This window comes from Mirounga leonina, unplaced genomic scaffold (assembly GCF_011800145.1).
Source record: "Mirounga leonina isolate KUSES-001 unplaced genomic scaffold, KU_Mleo_1.0 Mir_115, whole genome shotgun sequence".
NCBI lineage: Eukaryota > Metazoa > Chordata > Mammalia > Carnivora > Phocidae > Mirounga > Mirounga leonina.
In genome coordinates, this window is record NW_023270268.1 from 13285621 (window position 1) to 13304975 (window position 19355).

General features: G+C 36.2%; 1 protein-coding gene across 13 annotated transcripts in view; it reads right to left on the minus strand.

The window, feature by feature from the left end:
- The window catches only part of RBMS3 (RNA binding motif single stranded interacting protein 3), a 739797-nt gene that overhangs the window by 49690 nt on the left and 670752 nt on the right, over positions 1 to 19355 (minus strand). For 9 of the 13 annotated variants that reach the window (XM_034993359.1, XM_034993406.1, XM_034993350.1 and 6 more), the window contains 2 exons: positions 14465 to 14575; positions 6541 to 6588 (listed from right to left, as the gene is read on the minus strand). In XM_034993359.1, coding sequence (XP_034849250.1) covers positions 6541 to 6588; positions 14465 to 14575 — 159 coding nt within the window. The remainder of the gene's footprint in view (positions 1 to 6540; positions 6589 to 14464; positions 14576 to 19355) is intronic. The other 4 variants (XM_034993393.1, XM_034993409.1, XM_034993404.1 and 1 more) reach the window with 1 other exon arrangement.

The window sequence follows — 19355 nt, forward strand, 5'->3', positions numbered from 1 at the left end:
GAGCTGAATCTGACACCAAATTATCAGTAGTTTTCCTTTGTTCCTCATAAAATCAAACTGTGAATAGAAAAAAAATGATATTTTACTTGCCATTTTTTTCATTCAAATTTGCCTAAAATGGGAGTATCTTTTTAAAAAGTTATAACTGTTAGGGAAAAGAAACACTAAAAAGAGAATAGGCTCCTGTGATTTTGCATGAAAATATACAGGGTAGTTTCAGCCTCTGTCTTCTGGCCCTGAAATAAGCTGGATGAGGCGCAGCAGAGACTTTGACAAGGAGAGATGAGTCCTGTGAAATAAATCTAGGACTACATTTCCCAAACTGTAGCCACTTTTTTCGGACATTGCCACTCTTGCCTCACCTGTATTCTTCCTGAATTATTATTTTTTTAAAAAAATGTATTCACATTTTAACAATTTACCTTAAACCTTTCCTAAGCAAAGTATCCCTTAAGCTATGTGTTTGATGAGCTTATTCTATGTTATTCAAATTCACACTGAAGTAACTATACAGCTGCTAGAGTAAAAATAACGTTTGATCCCCTATACTCCTAAAATCATTGGAAGTATCATGGTGATACACAAATCATGCCCTGAAAAACACTGATCTGATACATGTTTCTGCCTTTAATTAGATCTATATTCCAAGTGTTCTGGAAAGAACTTCATTTTTAAAAATTCTTAGAGGAAGTCTTTAGTGTCTTTGTAATATGTTCCAGAAATATGTTCTATCCATTCTATCAGTGATTGGCTGACATCTTATTAATGTCAGAAAACAAATAAAACACAAAAAATTCAGACTTACAAAAATACCCACTTAAGCAGCAGTCTCTTACATTCGTATTGCTTGGTTTCTTTAACCTCTGTCACCTTCACCTCAAGTCCACCTTTGACCACCTGCTTTCATGACTTTGACTTTGCTAAGAAATGCTTCATTATCCATAATCTTTTTTTTTAAAGATTTTATTTATTCATTTGAGACACAGAGATACAGAGAGAGAGAGAGCATGAGCATGGGGAGAGGCAGAGGGAGAGGGAGAAGCAGGCTCCCCGCTGAGCCAGGAGCCCGACGTGGGGCTCAATCCCAGGATCCCGGGATCATGACCAGAGCTGAAGGCAGATGTTCAACCACCTGAGCCACCCGGGCACCGCCATTATCCATAATCTTAAACCAAGTCTTCTCTTCTGACCACTTTGTATATCTCATCGAGACCTCTGTTCTCTATATTCCCTGTTTCTCCCTCTCTCGCATCCCTATGGCCCACTTTTCTCTTTCTGTTGATCTGGAAACTGTGGTTTGTCACTCAATCACTCTCTTGCCAATACTGTCAGCACATACTGGCCTTTTTCTCACTCTAGTCAGTAAAACCTTAGCCCTGGATTAATCCACCTGTCTGCCTTCTTGGCTACTGATCACTACAGCAGAAAATCAAACATCTTCACAGATTGGCATCACAAAAATCCATAATCTTTAGCTTCTAATGGACCTCCCCTATTGCCCTTCAAACTTTCTACATATTGGTAGTTAGCTTTCTTACTCCACAGTTTTCCAAATCTCTGTTCTCCTTAAATCCTCTCCCATGCCATTTTCCACCTGCTCTCAGAAGATGCTACTAAATACTTCACATAAAAGCAAATAGTATTTATCTCATAAATATACTTTAATATCCTAGTCCTACATTTAAAGACTTATATACACTTATATCAAGACTTCCTCCTATCTTCCCACATTCCCACAAGAGATGTCTGCCTTCCTCAATGACCTAGTTATATCACTCATGCCCTTCATGAGTTACATCTTCAAACTTTAGAATACTTTCCTGGCTTCTTTCTGTCATGACCAAATATTTCCCATCTAAAAACATCTAAAAAAATCAGAACATCAATCAATTCCATTCTCCATTTGTTTTTAGTTCTATCTTGTCTATTCTTCCTCAAAGCCAAATCTGTTAGGTTTCTGGCACTTGCGGCATCTACTTCCATACAGCACATTCACTGTCTCTATCCTTCCCATCAAATTGACTAGTGACTCATATGTAACTAAATCCAATGGAAGGACTTATCTTACTGGAGAGTCCTCTCTTGAAATACGTTCTTGCTTTGGCTTCATTTGAAACCTCATAATCTTGGTTTTCCTTCTATGTCTATAGTTGTCTTTCCCAATCTTTATTTTGGGCTCTTTTTTCTGCCTATATGTTCAAGGATCTGCCTACTTCTCTTCATTCTAAGAACATTCTCTGGGTGACATGACTTAATTCCATGGTGATAACTCTAAAATTCATCTCTAGCTGGTAGCTGTCTTCTAAGTTCCAGACACACACATCCGAATATTTATTATTTCCATTTGGATGCCTCATAGACATCTGAAGCTCAACACGTACAATACTGAACTTGGTCTCTTTCCCGCCAAACTTGAATCTCTGTCCTCTGGTTCAGATCTTAGCAAATGACACCTCAGGCCACTGAGTTGCTAGGACCTTAAGGAACTACCTCTAACTCTTCTCTATCCTTCTAACTCTATCAGTTAATACGTCATAAGTTTGTCAATACTGTGTTCTCATTTCCATAGCTTGAACAAATGCCCACTTCATTTTGTGCTCATGTTCTTGAGTTCTGGCCCCCTTTTCTAACTTTATGTCTCTTCAACACATTTACTACACTGTATCCAGGGTGGTCTGTCATGTCAGTCTCCAACTTAAAACCTTTTACTGTTTACTGCCATCAGGACAGACCTCAAGTAATCATATCTGTTGATTTTGCTCCAGCTTATTTCTCCGGGCTTATTTTCTCCACTCCCCATCTCTTTTTATATGTCTCTGTGCCATTGGACCATTTATACTGCCCTGAATTTGCTATGTCCTGATACCCATGAGCTTTTGTATATGCTGCCATCTTGGTCTGAAACTTTCCTTCTCCAACTTATTTTTTACTTGGTTAATCCCCATGTCGCCTTATGTCTCCATTTAGAGGTTTCTTCCACTTTTTCTGACTTCTCTACTGTATGTTCATTTTTTTTTTCTTTTTGCCACCATAGCACCTTGTAACAAGAATAGTCATATATAGACTCTATAAATAGACATATATATACATATATATGTATATATATACACGTTTATATGTATGTATCTATATAGCTATATATGTGTGTGTGTGTGTGTGTATATATATATATATATATATATATATATATATATATATATAGTTGTTGCTAATAACACTTGAGCACTTATTTTATTCCGGGATCTGTTCTAAGTGGGCTGTGTATCTTTTTAAAAATATATTATTTATTTATTTTATTTTAGACAGAGAGAGTGTGGGAGCACATGTGAGTTGGGGGAGGGGCAGAGGGAGAGGGCGAGAGAGTCTTAAACAGGTTCTACACCCAGTGCGGAGCCCAACTCCGGGCTTGATCTCACAACCGTGAGAATTTTGACCTGAGCTGAAACCAAGAGTCAGATGTTTAACCAACTGAGTCACCCGGGTGCCCCATGGGCTAATATATCTTAACACCTCTAATACTCACAACAACCTTATGAGGTAATTATTATTTCCTCAGATAAGTAATATAAGCTACAGAGAAATTAAGTAAATTTCCCAAGTTTCTACAACTAGTGACATAAGTAGATTCTGAATTTAGGCACCTTACTGAAGGATTTACAATCTTAAACATCACATATTTGTCTACATAGAAATACTTTTGATACTGTGTCAGAATCACCTGTTTGTACCTGAATTCCTAATTAAACCCTAGGTTCTAAGAAGGAAGTTGTATCCCTAACACCAACACAAAGATGGCCACATAGTATGCTTCCGATAAATATTATTTGAATAAAAAAAAGAACAAAGTGACCTGTGACTCAAAGAGGAAAGAGTCTTTGCCTAAAATCAGCTTTACCCTGACCTAGCCTCAGTGTTTGTGTGTGACATTCCATCCCAAGAATGCCAAGTGACTTGCTACCATCTAATCACCCCATATATCTTTATCTTCAAGAGTTTACAATCCTGTCCCATTCCCCTCATGTACTTTACCCAGTCTTGTCCAACTGCTAACGTCCTATTCATTCTTCCAAATCCCCATCAGAATTCACTTTATTCCTGATCTTCTTTTTAGATTCTAGATTCTTCTTTTTAGATTCTAGATTTTAGTTCCTTCATACTTTATACACTTAAACATCACAAACAATGACAACAACAACAATAACAACATTAAATGAGACCATGATATTTTTTACCCTTGGTCTATTTTCTATTCATCTTTGTATCCCAAGTACTTGTGCGTAGTGCCTAGCACTCAGAAGGTGTTCAATAAGTGTTTGATGGGTTGACTGAGTGATATTAGGTTGGGTTTGTCTCTGTAAATTACCAAACAAACATCTTGAACTCAGGTGCATTATGGCAGTTTAGTCAGCTCTGACACTGGCAAAGAATTGATTATTATTTGAGTTGTCCAATATGGGCATATTGGGGAATATGAGAAGAAACTGTTATAACACTTTTGCCCATTTTACTTTCCTGATTTGGTCAAGGGTTGGGCAAAGGATACACTATTTTTCAGAAGTCATTCAAGTTGTGCCCACAGGACAGTTAACACACTTTTGGAAGGTAAGTAGTCTATTTTCATTTAGCTGTAGACCAAAGATGCCAAAGACGTCTATGCAAATTCATAATATGTCAAACCACCAATCCAAACTTAAAGGGGGAAGGGACTGTGACACTCCTATCCTGCCTCCATCTTATTTTTTCTGTTACTTCTATATTAGTCCCTTCTTTTGTACTCTACAGCTGGGATATTAGCACTTTTTTTTTATTCTAGTGATATCATACCTGGCTTTTCTAACTACACTATGTGATTCTTATTTTTTGTTCCTTAAGCACACACAAAATTGCTGGGTTAAGTTTCTTCAAGCACTACTTTGATCAAGTCATTTCTCTGCTGAAGAACTTTCAGTGGTACCTGTCTGTCTATGGAATTAGGTGGGAGCTCCCAGCAGCGAGATGTCCTGCCTCAATTGATTTGTGTAAGAGCCCTACCTCTGGCTGATATCTAGCAGATGCTTTTGATGTTTCCTTGTTGTTCTTGTTCATTTGGTTCTTGAAAGTGAAATCATACAACCTAGTTGAAGGCAAGTTCCAATTTGTGTCTTTCACTATGATTAATATTGGTGAGTTACCAAGAGTGGAAGCCACATATTAAACAAAGTCAAGACTGTATGCACTGAATAAAGTATCTTCTCTTCCTGGGCATCCCGTATCCTAAATGAAATAGGCACATTAAGATACGACCGGTAATACACTTTGGGAAAGATAAGTGATATTTTAATTAATGACAACTTGTAGAGATCTTCAAGAGGACCAAAATGACTTCACAGCTGAAAGCTAACTGATTGTTTCTCAACTGAACTTTTAAGATGAGTATTCAGCCATGAGCATAATTAAACAAGTCCACAAGACGTGAGAAACGGATTACCCTTCAGATGCTGGGTCAGGCAAACCAGGTGGTCAAGAACACAGTGTTCTCTGCTTGAAAACCACCATTCAGTTGCCAGACTTTACTGCCCCTTGGGCTCTTTCATTCTATTTCTGGCCTTTGTCTCTTGCTCGGTCACACCAATGCCCTTCTTGGTTTAGATTTCATGTCCTCATCATCTAACACATCAAAGGATCAAAGAGTTCAAAGCTCCTCAGGCTGCCAGTATTTTATTTAGTTTAAAAAGTCAACAAGAATGAAAAATCGTGCCCATTTTCCTCTTTGCAAGAAAACAAAATTCAAAATTAAGGTGAAAGCACAGAAGATCTGTGCAGTTCAAAATAAAAACCAACCTCTTCACATACATATACACCTTACAAAGTGCACCACTGAATTTTATGAAACAATTTAAATGTTGCTAATTAAAATCCTCAAGATGCTAATGCATTCTCAAATCAATCTCTGCCACTTTGTTGTACAAATGGAACATTGGCAGCTTCTCTTTCAATATCCAAAATATCATTTGTGGAACAAATTTGAACTTTTGATTCATTCAACAAACAATTATATCAAGCACCTACTATGTGTCAGACACTATGCTGGGTGCTGAGCAAGCAAAATGGAATGACTTTCTGATTTCAAAAGAATTCTGGTCTCTAAAGCAGTGCTTCTCAAACTATTTTTTTTTATTAATCTGTGCCCTCTTTTGGTAAACATAAATATCCTTCTCCCACTTCCCAGAAATTCTGATGAATCCTTCTCACACTGAGAATCACTGATACACAGAACATAGACTCTATTTTCTGTGTATTCTTCACAAACCAAATATCTTTGAGCTTTCACTTTTTATTTAAAAAACGACATACTTATTTTCCATACACAAAACTAGGTTGGAATAGTAAAGATACTTTTTTGAACCACATATGCTACCCTGCTATCAATCCCAGAACTGAAATTCAAATTCCTGTACCCAGCCCTATTGAGAATCACTGCTTTAAAGAGTTTTAGAGAAAACCAGGCAACCTCCATCTTTCCCCTCCAATCAAATCTTAAAGGAATTAGAATTTTCCTACCTGACACAACAGCTGGTGGAGTATCATAATCCTGTCTTGGGACTGAATCTTTGAATGAAAAGAGCATGAGAAAGAATGCAATGAAGTACAAAAGAAAATAAAATAGAATCTTAGCTCTAAAACGTGGAAGTGCCCACTGTATGTCATATGGTTGCCTAAGCCCCCTGCCTTCAAACACTCAAGGCACTATGACCCCTGGTTGACAGTTAGTACAATGGTCCCCAATACTGCCACATGGTACATGTTGGGAGGCCCCCGTGTGACTTGTTGGAGCAATACATTCTATCCTAGGACGCTGGCATCTTCCTCAATCTGTCATCATTTTGGCCCCTACATGGGGGAATCACTGTGAAATTTTTACTCCCTCTGGCTGACGCACATGTTCTAAAAGGCAGCCCATCTGGAAGTGGCCCAGAGCACAATGTGAAACGAAATTCTGGAGAACAAAAGAAAGAACTAAAATTTTAAAAGAGATAAATGAAAAATTTCCATATTCCCACACTCTATGGAGACTGATACATTTTTGAAACTAGAATTTCGTTAGTAATCACTCAGCCCTGGCTCTGATCTCAGTGGCTGTTGGACAAGGCCAAGGAGCTTTGTGGGCTGGAATGGTGAGAGCAGAGATAAATAGAACAGAATCTACTCAACAGATGATTTCTGTCTTTTTCCAAAGTGTCATAGCCTTGGAAGTGGCAAATAGTAGAGAAAGGTTAATTTAAACTACATGGCATCCATTTCCAAATTTCAGGTTATGTGAAACCAAATATATCTGCTTTTTAAAAAGATGAAACTTTGGCTTAATACAATTCCTTTAGCCAAGGATCTTAAAAAGTAAAGTGGGACATGGCCTATGGCCCAAGGCCCCCCTTCTAAAAATGGAAAGTTCTCATCCAGCCCCAACTCCCCTTAGAGGGGCAAACTGTGTAAAAGGGACCAGATCTTGCTCACATTCAAATAAACTGCCAAAACATGATTAAATATGATTAAATAGATGCTCTTCTATGACCCTTATTCTAGTCACATGACCATTATTCATTCCATTTTAAAAACAAAACCTCAAACTTCATTTTCCCACCTCCTTGATAACTGAATTTGGACTATCACAAATTTCTCCATTTAATCTCCTTGCCCTAAAAGGACAATGTTAATCCCTCTCTCATGAGCAGATTGCATGTGAGAAGACAGATTAAAACTTGGACATTGCAAGGCACTTTGACCCAGCAAAACCCAACATGGATCAAAGATTCAAATGCAAATAAACCTTGGATATGAGTTATTTTGTGTCTCAAAACAGGCATGTGAATGTGAGTTAATTATAATCCCCAGATCTAGAATAAGTAGAATCATTTTTAAAGGACCTTCAAATATTTTATTAATGGTGGTAGTATTTCCTAGTACCTTTTAAAAAACTTCAATCACATATTATTACTACAAATCAAAAAAAAGTTGATTTTATGAGCATGTCACTAGTCATTTCCCAAGAATATATTTATAACATTTAAAAATAAATCATAAAAGTAAATCATGCTCATTGTTGAATACTTGCAGAATGCAGAAAAGTATAATGATTAAAATAGAAATTATCTCTAATCTCATCATCTGGAAATAACCACACTTATTTTGTATTTCTTACAGCCTTATTTCATCCATTTTTTTTCATAGTTGATACTATATTTCCACATGTGCAAATTTACATCCTGCTGTTTTGATTTAAGATCCTAAATAATCCTTTTCCTATTTTAAACTCTTATAACTTCATGCCGCCTCACATTCTGGTTTATGAATGGATTATGATTTATTTGATCATTCTTCTTTATTAGACATTATAAAGAACACAGGGCGGGATATTTCTGAGGTCTAAAGGCTTTTCTTTTATTTTAGAATATCTCCATAGAATACCTTCTCAAAACTATAACTGCGTGGTGAGTTGGCAGAGCTGTTTTGAAGTGTCTTGACTGCCCACCTTGAAATTCAACTGACATTTTTACAAATTTAGATTTCTATAATCACACTGTCAAGAATGTTTATTTCCTCACACCTTCATCAGCACTATGTTTTATTTTGATAACTTCATTTAATGGGTTATGTGTGTATGTCCATGTAAGTATTTGATTAAGTTGCTGTTTCCTTAATTACTTTTTTCATATGTTTTTTGGTATCCTGTTGCTCCTTTATTACCTATCTGTTCATGTTCTTCGTCATTTTATCTATTGGGGCTTTTGTACTCTGTTGCTAATGTATTTTAATTCATAATCCATTTTTTAAACAGCAAAAGCTTGATATTTGCAAATAAACTTTCATAATACTAGACTTTCACTTAATGCCTACTTATTTATTATTTATAAGACTACTATCAAAGTTCATTTATCTTACACTAAGACTAAACAGATTTTTAAAAACTATTTCCTTTTACTTATATTTTCTTTCTTGTATCTGACCATTTTTAATTAATTGATACATTTTCCTGAAAGTATACTCATTACCATTTATGAATTTATAATACTAGGTCCTAATCCTGAGTCCACTTAACATCCTATGTTGCTTTTTATCACTGTCAATCTTAATACTCACATTCATAGCTAATACTTGAGGAAAGACAGTCTCTAGGCAAAATGAATAGTTCAGGATTTTCACCTGATACCGTTAGAATTTTACAGCAATAAAAATGGAATGATGTGGCTGAAAAATGTAGAGAACCATGGTGAACAAATGGACTACAATTAGAAGATTATCTTTGTGTGTGGCTATGGTTACACCATGGGACTCCAATGATGTCACAAATCACCAGTGGATTCAAGAGTACAAACAGATCTGCAGATAAGGAGCCTACAGAACAAAAACTTTTTATTTCTTTGAACAGATTCTGGTGACATTGTAAGCCACTGGTGGCCACCAACTGAACAAATGAAAAGGAGATAAGAAACTTGTAAAACAAGATTGTCATGCAATTTGGAGGTTCTTATAACACAGTAAAATCCCCAGTGGTTTCTGCTAAAGCTTACAGTGGAGTGATAAGAAATTATGGATAACAGTGCTTTGGTTCTATAGAGGGAATCCTGTGACAAAAAAAAAAAAAAGAAAGAAAGAAAAAGAAAAAGAAAATAAACAAAAGCAGAAAAGCTAGAAAATTCTTCAAGGTCAGCAGAGTCCTGGGATAAAATTATACTGCTTCCTTAAAATTCATTGCTCCTAAGGCCTACATTTTCTGTCCAGTTTAAAAATGGGCAAAGAATTCAACAATGAACATTTGAGGTGAAAAATGGTAGACAAAGGTTAGTCAAACTACATGGTACCCATTTCAAAATTTAGAGTTATGGGGGATCAAATATATTTAATTTTATGACGATAAAAAAGAGGCTTTGGCTTAATATACTTCTTGATCCCAGGGATCTCAGAAAGAAAAGTGGGACATGACCTGTGGCCTCAGGCCCACTTTCTAGAAATGAGAAATTCTAATCTGGCTCCAACGCCCATCAACCCTGATCCCTGCCTACTGGATTATTTACTGGATCTTTCTCTGCCCTGCCCTTGGGACATATCTGTTTCTGGCATTAAGGTTCCTGTCCTAGTCTAGAGTTGTCACTGCTCACACCTTGTCTTGCAGAGTTTCTGGGAGCTCAGACATCTGAAAGGCTCTGAGAAGTTACAGGCAGGAGAGAAACATGGTCAGATAATTTTAGATTGACTGGCTGTGGCAACATGGTAGAAAATGGATTGGAGCAAGCTAAGGGCAGTTAGGAGACTATTACAATTAATCAAATGAGGCCCAGGGTAGAGACTCTAGAAATGTGGAGGAAGGGATGTATTTGACAAATGTCTATGGGACAGAACTGGTGGATCTTGAATAGTTGCATCTGTTGGTGAGGGAAAAGGAAAGAGTCAAGATTGAGTCCTAAGTGTAGCATTTGACTGCCTGGGCAAATGGTCATGGGATTAGCTAGAGAAGAAATAAGGAGCAGAAACACCTAAGGAAGAGGGTCCATGGAAAGGAAGTTCAGGGAAACTCATGAGGTTAGTTTGGGTTGTACTGACTTTGAAATGTTGGAAGGAGATTTACATGGAGCTATTTAGCAAGTTGTTGGTTAAGTGATTTTAAAAGTCTAAGATGAGGTTAGCCTTGAGGACTCAGATTTAGGGGTCTTCAGCATTTCTAGAAGGCAGAGTTCAAAACCATGAAAGTGGATGAGGTTGCTTAAGGAAATCTTATATGAATGAGAAGTTAAAAATGAAACCCTGGCTCAGCAGCCTGTAGAAGCAAAGAAGAAGCAATGGCCAGAGACATCAGAGGAGAACCAGGAAAACCTTGGGCAGGAGTCACAAACTGAGAGCACTTAGGACAAACTGGATCTGATATTCAAATACAGGGAGATTGCCCATTAAAATGCAAATACTTAGCTTAGCTTAAAAAAATTGGAAGGTGAGGCCACCTTGGGTCAGTATGCCCATGTAGCAATAGCTGTCTGGAGTTCAGCCATGGCTGCCCTCCTTAGACAAGGCTGCCAAGGTACCCCCTCTCCCTATGACTGATTCATCTCATACTCAGGCAGAGCTGTTACTATTATTGCATGAAAATATCTCTCATTTAAAATATAATCTCCAATATCATGTGTATTAATATTACATGACTATGTTTGTGACATGATAAATGTAGACCAAATCTGATATATTTCCAGGGCGTTTTGCTTGACCTTCATCAGCTTTATTCATTAATGTGACTTAGCCGGCTTCTCTGGACTTTTGGGTTTACCATCCTGCAAGAGTTAGAAGCTAAGGAAGTAGAAACTTGAAAGAAATAAGTTATGCCAAATGAAACAGAGTGGGCCGGAGACTTGTACTATGGCCTTGATAATGTTCTACATCCTTTCTGGAGACCTGGACTGAATGGCCACATTGTGAAGCCACTTGAGGTAGAGGGATAAAGGCGGCTCATGTGATAAGCATCTAGTGGGTGTCGCACACTATTTTAGGTATGTTACACATGTCATTCCATTTAACACAACACCACTGGGATGTACGTATTATTTTCCCCCTTGGTAAAAGAGGAAATCAAAGTTCAGAGAGGTTAAGTAACCTAACACACATAGCTAGTAAGGGACAGAGCCCAGCTTTGAACTCAAGTTTAATTCTAATGCCCACTGTTCTTTCCATGATACCAAGCCACCTTCCCAGCAATAGATAAAGCAACAGAAAAGATTCAGTAAGGTGGAGAAATTTGATTAAAAGAATCCATTTCAATTGCATAATAGCCACTACACATGCCAATCAAAAGTTCAGATAAAAGGAATCTATGATGGCATATCAAAGTGTAAGAGTGACAGTTTGAGAAAAAAAGTATAGCCATATTCTGGACACCACTAAACATCAACAAAGTAATAGTGTTCTCTCTCCAGCTTTCTGGAAACTTATGGAATTTTAACCCTTGGCAAAACATCAATTTACACAGAACTTATGATGTGCCTAGGCATTATTTAGTATAAATGTGAAGCAGGAAAAGAATGAAAAAAAATTAGAAGAAATTTGGTGTTAAAAAGAAGCCACCTGCTTAAAACTCTCTAAGAAAGGGAGGGAGTATATATCATTATTTAGTAATTTGGCTATTATTAGCTGGGTAAAAATTATGATCTCATATGTGTTCTTGTTGAAAATGCTCAAATACTAATCATAATATATGTTATTGAATCAGCAACTATTGTAATTCTGATTTTATTCTATATATTTTAGCTTATTTTTCAATTCTGTAAAGGATTCAGTCATATTCTTAATTAACTTAGCTTATATTTTTTTCTAGTTGGCAAATCTGAATTTCAGCAAGTTAGCTGGTTTTGCTTTTGATTCAACTAAGTAGGATTTATCAAGTGTTTCTTTCTATACTTTGTATTATAACTCACTCTTTTCTCAGAGTCTAGATTGTCGTTCAATACAGTAAGATTGCATTATTTCACTTGTTCAGAATTTATCATCTTTTAAGGAGAGAAAGGCTGATATGAAGGGAAATCAACACTCTGGACAAGAGAAAATTCAATTTCTCCCAGTGAACTTGGGAATTGCTTTGTTAGTAAATGAGCAAAGTGACTAAATGTTTATGGAAATTACATGACTATGTTTGTGACATGAATAAATATAGACCAAATTTGATGATATATTTCCAGGGTTTATTAGTCATAGTCAAGGTTGGCCCCTGACTTGTGAATGACCTGGGAATGACATATTAGTTGAAATGGGTAAGCATCTGGGAAAAGAAAACCAGGCTCAGATGTATTGTTACAAGGTCTAGATTTGCAGGTGCATACATAAAGACACCTTTCCATACACATTCCTAAAAATTATCTCCCTGATGAAAATTAGCTGTACCACAGTGTAGAGTTAAATGTAGTCTTAGACATGACTTGAAAGTCTAGGTCAGAGACCTAAGAAATTATTTGATCCAGCCCCTGCCTTCAGACAGGTAAGGTATCATCAACTGTTTTTTATAAGTTCAGCAACTGAGGTCTTCAGGTAGGTACTTTGTTTTAATAAAACTAAATCCCTTTATTGAAACAATGTGACTCTTTCCATTAGGCAGATGGGTTTTCTTCCTATTTAGAGCAGATTTTTGTGGCCTCAGTGGACATGTCAGAAACTTCTTATATTCCAAAAGCCTACGAGTCAATACATTTATGTGGCAAGCAAGCCACTGCTTTAAGGTAAAATTTCTGATATAGAGCTAGTGTCCATAGTGTACATAGATATTTGGAGATGATGCCAGCATACCTGTGAGGAATCACAGAAGTGCTGACTATGAGACATATAGGCTTAAAGTCATAGAGGTGGATAGTCAAAGGGCCCCCATATAGCATTACACTCAATACTCAACCAGATAGAGAGGGAAACAGACTGGAAGAGATTATTTTCCCAAAGACAGAGTGAAAGAACAGTGCTCAATCAAGATTTGAGTTTAGTACTCCCAAATCCTAGTCCAGTGCTCTTTCTGTAATAATTAAGCTGTCTCACTCAGAAAAATGATTTTTAAAAAAATTTCTACATCTTTAAAAATGAATCTGCACTAACATTTGTAAAAAAAAAAACAAAAAACCTGTTACCATAGCGTCACATGAAAGACTGGCTTTGATTTTGATGTTTTTCATTGTTATCTATACTGATGATGAACAAAATTGTAGTATTCCAGGTTGTATTAGACATTTGCCCTCTTGACCATTTAGGGAATTGTCTTTGAATAGACTTTTAAAAATAAAATAAAATTCTGTTAATGATGCGAAATGGTTGCTATAAATCAATGTTGTAATAAGCATTTTTTATATATTTTTGTTCCCTGAGGAAAAATAATGGCTTGTCAAAAATACCTATCAAAAAACATCAAGTACACTAGATTCCTTTCTTTTTTCAACAACATCTGTCTACATATTCAAAACAAAGATGAAAAGAACTGGATTATGTCAGGTTCTCAATTACTTTTTATTGATTTAAACATTGAAAGTAAATAACAAGCTCTATGTATTAGTCAGAGTCAAGGTTGGCCTGACTTGTGAATGACCTGGGAATGATACATTAGCTGAAGTGGGTAAGCATGTGGGGAAAAGAAAACCAGGCTCAGATGTATTATGTTACAAGTTCTAGATTTGCAGGTGCATACATAGACACCTTTCCATAAACAGGTATTATACCTGGTACATTGTGTCATTTGAACAAGAAGTAACTCAAATTTAAGTGCAATACAGTGGTAACTTCAGCCTTGTCAATGTGAGTAAATGTGCCCCAATATTGAATATGCATGTACAATGCAGCTTATTCACACTGGAACCTGAAACATGTGTTAGTCAATGGCACAGGGCCAGCTTTGCTATTAATGCAAGTAAAAAGAGAGAGCATCGCATCTTATTGAAGCAGTCCAAGAAAACAAAGCAAAACCAACTCTTCAACTCACCGTTCCTGTTGTGCCCAATGAAAGATGATTCATCTGTTGTGTCAGGGGGCCCATCATGTTTGCTGGCTGCATTGACATAGGATGGTCCATTGTTGGCGTAATCACAGCACCCTACAAGCACACACAATGTCCATCTGAAAACAGGTTCCACAAGGAAGGAAACTTTTAAAAACAATAAACACAGTGAACTATCTTAATATCAAATGTGTTTATTTTTTAATGAAAAAGCTAAGTTCAACCATGTATGATTTTTTACATCCACCCATGCCATTTTGTCCTTATCTAAATAGAGAGCATTAATGACTTCGTTTCCTCTGATGTGATTTATCTATGTTGTGTCTAAAGTGCTTATCATTTATAATTCCAATATTCAATATAGAATGCATTCCAAGATATCATATATATATATATATATATATATATATATATATATCTCCTCTTTCATTGTTCTAAATACAAACTCTAACTGAAAAATACTAACACTATGGAAATTATCTAGTTTTTCTCAATATTGAATAAGACTTTTTTGGCTTATGCCTTAATCCATGATTTATATGGATAATTATTGATCATTTCAATACAATCTACCACCAGAGGAAGAATGGTGGCCCAGGTGGTTTCTTGACTGGATCTTTTTGAAGGACAGAGTAAAATCTAATATAAATGATATAAAAATCAGACTTACTATTTTCCATGTTTTTTCCTCCTAATCTTTTGACCTACTTTCTTTCTATCTGTACTTTTGAACAAGACAGAATACTGAACTCTGTTAAATGCTGGTCAAATGCAACACTGCTAAAATATTACCAAAAAAAAAAAAAAGTCAAGTTTTCAGCGGGTATTAAGAAAGACCTACTTCTAGAATATGCTCTTTGATTTATTATAACTGTTGGGAATGGAAAAAGTAATAGGCATTTTAAAAAAAACTTCTGTTCATGTACAAAGTTTCACATAGCTAGTGAAGCAAAGGGCAAGCGTTTCCTTTTCCTCTCTCCTACTTATTCTACCTTAATTGACTGGCTGAGAGAATGGAACAATTTTTTTTTAATTGAAAAGCTAGGGTGGATAGAATCTTTGAGATTATTGAAATTTCAATGCTTTATTTTAAAGATGATCATACATGTAGAAGCTCATGATATCACAACTCATTTAAATACCCACTGGTAATAAAATGATGATGTATCTGAATGCTATTTTTGTCTGTAAACATTTTCTCACTGTGTGACTTTTTCCCCATATACGTGAACATTTTGAAGAAATAAAACTAGGACAGATTCATGTAGATGGCAGGATCTCAGCACCCAAACTACCCATAAGCAAATGTTTCTTAGAATGTTTTGCTCAGGATGATCAATTCCTCTGGTATTATCCAAATCTGATTTCCTGACTGTATCTGTTAAAAAAAAATATATATCAGGCTTTCATTCATCCTTCCTTGTGGGCTCCTCCTCATTAATATGGAGGGAGAATAAAAATTGAGTCAAATATTTGGAAATGCTTGATTTTCAGAGCCAACGTTGTTTGCAAGGATATTTGTGCTTTTGAGCTGGAATCAATCAGAAAAAAAAAATATATATATATATATGTTATTTTAAAAGTCTGTAGCTTATAAATATACATAGCTGTGCATTAGTGTTGTTTTAATTTCTTGATGTGTCCATGAATTGTCATTCATCAGTATACTTCTTGAATCAGAAACATGATAAGATAAGCTTTTACCTAATTATAATTCAGAGACATATCATTTTCTTTTCCTGCTGCCTGAATTTCTTTAAACAAAACCACCTTAACTTTTTCCTTTAAAAAAAAACCAAAACAAAAACAGCTTCTGTCCTTTATTTCCGGTATTTGTTGTGCCAGACCAAGAGTAAACACTTTAAAGAGAACTGGGTCCTTCTTAAAGCACTTAGGGATAAACTACAGAAAAACCTCAGAGTTAAGACGGAAGTCCTGAAGCTTTTTTTTTTTTTCAACCAAGAAGTGGCACTTTCACAACATTCTAATCCTTAGCAGATGCAAGACTTCAATACTGTTCCTGAACTTGAAACTTAGACTACCTTCTTAGAATATTGCCCCTAGAAATTCCAACAGCTAAACTGTCACAATCCCGGAAACCCTCCTATTGTAATCAACCTGCTCTAGCTACATAAAGGATTGCTCGTCATAAATCAGAAATAAAGACCAAATTGTGTTTGGTAGAAAAAACTTTCTTCTCAGTGCCCTAGAGGTGACCTCATTCTCCAGTGGTGCAAGAGGTAGACTTCAGTCTTTGTTTGGGAGGCGATATGCAAATGAGATATGTGAGCATATGACAGATGAATCAAAATCCATGCATGATAAGAATAGAAGGATTGAATGCCGGCATTTGGAATTAATTTAGGAAGGATTGTTTGGTCTCTTTACAGAATCCTTTCTCAGAAAGTGTTTGGGGACTCATTTGATTACAGATGACACAGAGGGAGTGCTGCTTCTGTGGATAAACCAGAAACTGACAATCAAAGGGAAGAGTAGGAAGGGGGTTGTCATAATTTGGAATTGTAAATAGCAGCAGTAGGCATAAAGTGGAAAACAATGAAGGGAAACATTCCTTTCTGTTCACCAGGCCACTTACTGCAAATAAATGAACAATAAAATAAGGATTCTTGGGGGAGGACAGAGCCACTGTCTCTGCTTCTTCGTGTTCAGTGAAGAAAGAATTCCCGCAAAGTATTAAGAACATAAATTCCTTAATAGTTTCAAGGGAAGAAAGAAATTTACAATCAGTGAATAAATTGGAAGTTGTAGACAGGAACCCCCCAGAGAGGCACATCTTCTTGATGATACTTGATCGGGGACAGACAACTTAGAGAGTTTGAAGTGCAGGTTATCTACAACAAAGATTGGTGTTTGTCAACCACTTTGCTCATCAAAGATTAATTCTCCTCTGTGTTGTGTAGGACATTAAAAAACAAAACAAAACAAAACAAGGAAAAGAGAAAAGACAAAAAAAAAGAACAAAAAAGGAAAAAAATAAACCTGTGATTCATAAGGCAAAACTAGTGCCCCCAACCATGACTGTGCCTAATTAAATATACTGTCACATCTATTCCTATCCAATGCATTTTAGCCATAGATTGAAGAGGGTTTTGTGACAGATGTTGCCAACACATTAAGGGTAATTTCATTTACTCCAAATGTACAGAATGTGCTGTCTGACAGAGTTCACTTGGCAAATGGCAAAGCAAGAGGAAACAGATTTTTCATTTTAGCATCTCCGGATGTCTGGGTTTGTTCAATATTTAAGTTGCAGAGAAAAATACTGTAACATGCTATAATTCCACTAAAAAAACACAATGACCAAACAGCTGATGGGAATGTCTGGTCTATTTTAGCCACTGACTGCAAAAACAAAGCTGTTCACACTCAAGAGATATGGGGTGGATCTGGTCACCCTAGTTCTGAAATAAACAATTTCAACAGTAATTTGGACAAAGTTTCCAAAGATCATTGATGTAGAGTAAACATCTCTGAACTGAAGCCAAAAAAGCATCTGTGTTGTTGACCCCCTACCAGTATTTTAAAGAGATTTTAAGTCTTGGAGAGTTCATCAGTATTTTAATTTTCCAACTGAAATAAGGATCGTTGGCAAATAAATCAGGGGAAACATGTAGAAGTTCTCTCCTACCAAGAGCACACATGGTGGGCTGAGAACCTATATTAAGGCCAGGACATGTACTACAATGAGAAGAACTGCCTGTACGAATATTCCTGTGAGTGTGAGTATTCTAGACCAGTGTCACCTCAAGTACTACCTGTGGACCAGCAGCAGTGACAGACCAAGAATTGGAATTAGCATCCCTGAGCTTTGGGTCTCGAAATCTGTGTTTCCACAAGCTCTCCACTTGATTCTGGTGTCGCCTGAAGTGTGAGAAGAGTGCTCTTGCCTATAAACCGCTATTGTATAGGCCATTGTCACAGATACAATGTCTTAGATACAAAAACTTGGTTTTATTTTTTTTATACCATGTCTCAATTATTTGTTTTAAACCAGGCTGGTGATAGGGCATGATTAGAGCAATAATCACATTATATCTTGTTTAAAAATGCAAAAAGGTCAAGCCTGCATTTTTGATCAGCTGAAATGGGATGATTGTCTGAATAATTCAGGCCTAAGCCTGATGACCTGACATGCTTCCATTTGACCAGTGTGGCTTATGCTGTAGCATATTTGAGAATCCCTCCTATTTGGAATCTTACTAAGGCTTAAATGTGAAATCATAAGAATGTAAAAGGTAAGAAAATTATTTGGATAATGCAAGTGGAAAAAAAAAACAGAAATTTCACTCTCTTTTTTCCTTTTCTCATATCTAGATGCCTCAGGTCAAAATGTTTGTGGCCCATACTAAACTCTTTTCCTACAGTGACTTACGCAAAACTACAGGACTTTTTCATAGTAATCATTCAACACAACTTAAAAAAAAAAACACGGTTTAAAATCATTGATCTTTGTTCTCATCTGTATGTTTTCTGCTTCTCTGTCAGTTTTTAATATTTCTAGAATAAATGTCTAGTTGAGCTTGTGTACACCAGACTATTTTTAGCACATGTAAAACACAGTGCAAAGAATGATAGGAGCTCACAAGGAAGCTAGTTAGTGTCAATGATTTTCCCATAGCAACAATGATTTCATAATAGAAATGGCATAAAGAAAGGTGTATCGTTTAACTTGGGGAAGCGCTACCCAAACACAATGACCTGAAATGTTAATGTGCAACATTCCTGTAGTATATGTAGAGATGCTTAATTTTTTTCAATTTGTAGATGTTGGCATGTTTTTTATTGTTGTTTTCTTTCTCTTCCTTCCTTTTCTTTCTTTCTTTCTTTCTTTCTTTCTTTCTTTCTTTCTTTCTTT